At 40.7% G+C, this 4,675-nt stretch overlaps 1 protein-coding gene across 1 annotated transcript; it reads left to right on the forward strand.

Moving 5' to 3' along the window:
* Positions 1–3,817, forward strand: LOC121617002 (charged multivesicular body protein 1b). The gene is made up of 8 exons (XM_041951953.1): positions 1–156; positions 1,698–1,795; positions 1,890–2,036; positions 2,137–2,205; positions 2,321–2,428; positions 2,523–2,566; positions 2,798–2,870; positions 3,071–3,817. Exons 1-8 carry the CDS (start codon positions 141–143, stop codon positions 3,113–3,115), a joined length of 600 nt encoding a protein of 199 aa, XP_041807887.1. The 5' UTR covers positions 1–140; the 3' UTR covers positions 3,116–3,817.
* Positions 3,818–4,675: the final 858 nt, after the last annotated feature.

Genomic DNA, 4,675 nt, shown 5'->3' on the forward strand with positions numbered 1-4,675 from the left:
AGTGCGGAAGAAGGCGAGCACCGAAACCCGAAAGGCTGAAGTTGTACTGGCGAGTTTTGCCTCATCTAGCTGCTTGTTTTGCGGACTGACCGTGAGGATTTGATCGTGAAATTGTTGAATTCTCGAAGAGTCGACCGAAGATGCCGAGCATGGACAGTATCCTTTTAAAAACAACTGTGCGAGAGGGACGTAAGACTGTGGTGTGACGTTAACGTCGGTATGAGAGCTTAAAGACCGAAAATAACAACATGAGACCGGTGAGATTTATGTTTGACAGAAGTTTGAAACGTTGCTAAGTAGGTCAAATATTCAACAAAGGCACAAGTGCTGCCCTGCTGAACAACCTGAACGTCGCCTAATCGATTCCAGGCGTCATAAAATGGGAGATAACGAGGCTGAAGGCCTTGGAAGCTTCATTGCTAATGGCTGGAAATACACAACTTACACTTGGTGATTTCGATCTAACCATGTTCTCTAGGTGTACGCCTGTACGTTTGACCCGTTTTTTGACCAGGTCATCTTGTAGTGACTTTTTTTAAATGTAACACAGCGCCTGAAGGTACCTTCACGGGAACTGCAGTAAACATTAATAGGAAACTCTAGAAACACCAGTTACATAACCTGCATTTGTCACTGCGTGTGAACTCAGTGAAGATTACAGCTGCGGTAATTGTGTTCATTTTAAATATCAGACCAAACGCCAGTTAATTAAAAGTTAAAACCTATTAAGCATAGTAAGTAGGAACAAGTAAAGCAAAACAGGTAAAAAAAAAAGAGTCCCAGACTTCAGGACCCCAGAAGGCTCCAGGTTCAGTACCTTATTTTGCAGTATTTGTTTAATTGCAAATTTGCAAGAATGTGCCGATTGACAGGGATTCAAGCATTTCAAGATGTTTACTGAGGTGTAGCTCTTAAAATATTATAATCTTATAACGTGATCATAATCCGCGTATTAATCATAACACAGAAGTCTGTCTAACAGTAAAAAGCGATCTGAAACGTTTTTAGCCAGATGATGGTTTTAACACAAAATAGTTCAAACGAGTGACGATATGTGCACTTGTAGATTTGTAGGCCTGACATACTATGGCTGTTTTACATAAATTTAATCATTAATTTCACACAGTCATACTCATTTTTGAATGCTTAATATGCCACAACAGCAAACTTGAACACCAACATACTGAAAGCAGCCACAGAAACTACACAGTCGACAGCAAGGAAGTAATTCATGAGAGCTGCGAGGAGATGAAGGGGGACAGACAGGCCTGGGCGCCGGTGAGAGATGTGACCCACGACCAGTTTATCATAGTTTATAATAATACATAAGATACAGACGTTTCATAGAGGAGACGAATGAAGCCTAAACATGGATCTGTGTGTTTGTCACTGGAACAGAGAGTCCAGTCTGCAGTGTAGCACAGCGACACTTCAGTTTCCATTCTCAGGCTCCCTCTGTGTCGCTCATCCACATCATCTCTCTGTGCCGCGAGTGTGCATCACCCTTTTACATCCATTGATGGCTTTTATTATGCCTTTTCCATCGAGGTCAAAGCAGAGTGTTTAACAAAAGACATAGGACATAGACTATTCGACCGGACCCAGTTTCTAGGGTTATCCCCAGCAATAAAAATGGTCATCTAAGGTTGCTAGTTGTTTTTGTTCGGACTTCGTTCTTCTTTAATTTCATAATCCAGAACACCTCTTCAATCTAAAGTTCGCCGCCAAAGAACTCCAAAGAAATTCCAAGAAATGTGACAAAGAGGAAAAAGCGGAGAAGGCTAAAGTCAAGAAAGTAAGTTTCACTTCTGAAGATGATGACAGCTTGCTGGCAGGTGTTAACCACACATGGTTTTTACTCAACCGCTTTATTTCTGTGTCATCTCTAGGCCATCCAGAAGGGGAATATGGACGTGGCGAGGATCCATGCAGAGAACGCCATTAGACAGAAGAACCAGTCTGTGAACTTCCTGAGGATGAGCGCTCGGGTAGACGCAGTGGCAGCAAGGGTTCAAACTGCAGTTACGATGAACCAGGTACATTGAATGTTCTGTCACTGCATGCTACTGCAGGCCTAAAACACCTTGTTTGTTGTCATTTTGGCTTCCGTGTCAGTGATGGTGTTTTATTTCGCAGGTCACAAAATCTATGGCTGGAGTGGTGAAAGGCATGGATATGACTCTCAAGTCTATGAATCTGGAAAAGGTGGAGAGTGACATTTTCACATTTCTTTTTAGCAAAAGCAGTGTCATTTTCATAACATTTGGTAACAAATTACTCTGAGTTATAAAACAACCTCTTAATCCCCCTTTTCTGTCAGATTTCTGCTCTCATGGACAAATTTGAACACCAGTTTGAAACTCTGGATGTCCAGACAGCCCATATGGAAGACACCATGAGCAGCACAACCACACTCACGACACCACAGGTACATTTCTCCGCTCCGCTCTCATATCCTTTCTCATTGTCTGACAGTCTTTGAAAGACAGACGCATTCACTGTGAGTCTAACGTGTGTTTCAGAATCAAGTGGAATCATTAATGCATGAAATGGCGGATGAAGCAGGGTAAGCTTTTCATTTGTTGTCTTTGTGAAATAACGTTACATCATATGCAGGTGTGTGGCGTGCATTCTTATAGTAAAGGCATAGACTGAGGCGTAAACAGTGGTTGTCATGCCAAAGAATTTGATAGATACTCATTTGAAAAATGTTTTAGACAGTATTATTCGGTGTCATGTAGGCAAACATGTGTTTTTGATCTGAAAGTAAGGTTTGAATGTCGGTGTGTATGTTTAGATTGGACCTGAACATGGAGCTCCCCCAGGGCCAGACAGGATCAGTGGGTACCAGCGTGGCCTCTGCAGAACAGGTACATGTGCACACTTGGTGTTAAAATCTTTTCACATCTGCCACAGATAAACTTAAGTTAAAGTAGGTAGTAAGTATCGACACAAAAAATCTTGCTTGTAGCAATATAATTTAAGGGTTTATCACATGCTGTAGATTGTGTGGAGAAAAAGAGATTCTCCTTCCTCACTAATGAATGTCTTCGCTCCCTCTCGTCCAAAGGATGAACTGTCTCAAAGGCTCGCCAAACTCCGAGATCAAATGTAAAGGCTGACTGCAGTGGACTGAGACCGCAATGCAGAGCTCTAGAACACACATACGCTACCTGAATATCACTCCCAAATCCCTTTTATTTACATCAAGTCTTTTCTCCTCTGTCCGTCTCATGTGTCTCTGTCGAGGAGCTACTGCATCATTGCTTTCATCACAGATAATGTTCCTTGTCGATTGTGTGTTTATAATAACCTTTGGATACCTTTTATGTAATCTAACGGAAACCCTGGTTGTGAAAAATGTATGTGTTTCTCAAATATACGTATTTACCAGTGAGGAAGATCGAATGTGACATAATTGTTTAATATGTATACTTAAGAAGTCCATGCATTTTGAAAAGATTTGAAGTGTAGCAGTTATTACCCTATATTTCTAGGCTGATTACATATACTCATGGGGAATAAGCTTAAGGTTTTGGACTGGAAGGATTCAGTTTTTGGTTCATATGTGCATGATTGGAGGAAAAACATATGCATTTTCTATTCTTGGTATCAGAGTGTGAAAGACCTTCACCCGTGCTGTTGAGTTGACTTCTTGCATTGATTTGCTGTCTTTTACTTTACTTTACGAATATTTTAAGGAGATGCTGGACGATTATGCGTTTGGTCATCTACAGTATGTTCACTAATCATTTGGGAAGGGGTTACAGTTTGGAGATTACATACAGTAAGCAAATAAAAATTTCTAATACTTTTATCACCTTGCCTGTTCAACAAATTATTATTTTCAGTCATTCTGTTTAGATTTCTATTCTGTCTGTAGCTAAACGTCTATTTTGAAGATGAACTACAAAACAAAGTCACATACTGTTTATCCTTGACTCGAAGACATCTCAGACACTGCAGTGTGTTTTTATGTTGAAGTATTGGCACTTACAACTGTCGGGGTGAACAGGAGACAGTATCATTTATCAACATTATGTAGGTACCAATATTTGGAGAAAATAAATGCCAGCTGACTAATGAATATCCTCAGAGAACCGAGAGAATAACAACTGAGACGACAAGTACATCCAGTATTAAGCCTTCATAGGAAATGTCAGAAATCTGGTGCAAGAATATATAGGGCTATAATATAAATATTTAATGTAATCATATAAAAGATGTCATTAAGTATTTCAGGTGTGCAGGATTTCTGACCATGTCATTGTCAGTGACTTCCCTCATTCACCCATCAACCCAGATCCAAACCCAACTGCTCTCTCTGTTGCGGCTGTTTCCCTCTTGGCAATCGTAGTTCCCTTCTTGGGGAAGTGTTTACTTCAAGCCATTTTTTTGGTTTTCTGCTCTGCTGCATGCAGGTAAAATCAGAACTAGTCCATCAGTGTGAGCCCTAAAACATGCATTTCTGTGTAAGACAAACACATCTTCCTTCTCTTCAGCTGAACCACGTTCAGTGCGAGAGATGCCAATGATGTTTGAGAAGGTTGTCATCATATCCAGCTGTTTAAGTGTGCCACAGTCATCGTGCTTGTGCATGAATATGGAGAATTTCTTCAGTCAAGGGCAGCCCCAGGAAACAGCACAGATAAAGGAGGTGAGAACATGAAACATA

The sequence above is a fragment of the Chelmon rostratus genome, chromosome 14, assembly GCF_017976325.1.
Source record: "Chelmon rostratus isolate fCheRos1 chromosome 14, fCheRos1.pri, whole genome shotgun sequence".
Taxonomy (NCBI): Eukaryota; Metazoa; Chordata; class Actinopteri; order Chaetodontiformes; family Chaetodontidae; genus Chelmon; species Chelmon rostratus.

Coding starts and splice junctions, on each gene's coding strand:
- LOC121617002 (XM_041951953.1), top strand. Junction 1,796..1,889: donor AGAAGGCTAAAGTCAAGAAA/GTAAGTTTCACT, acceptor TGTCATCTCTAG/GCCATCCAGAAGGGGAATAT. Junction 2,037..2,136: donor CTGCAGTTACGATGAACCAG/GTACATTGAATG, acceptor TTTATTTCGCAG/GTCACAAAATCTATGGCTGG.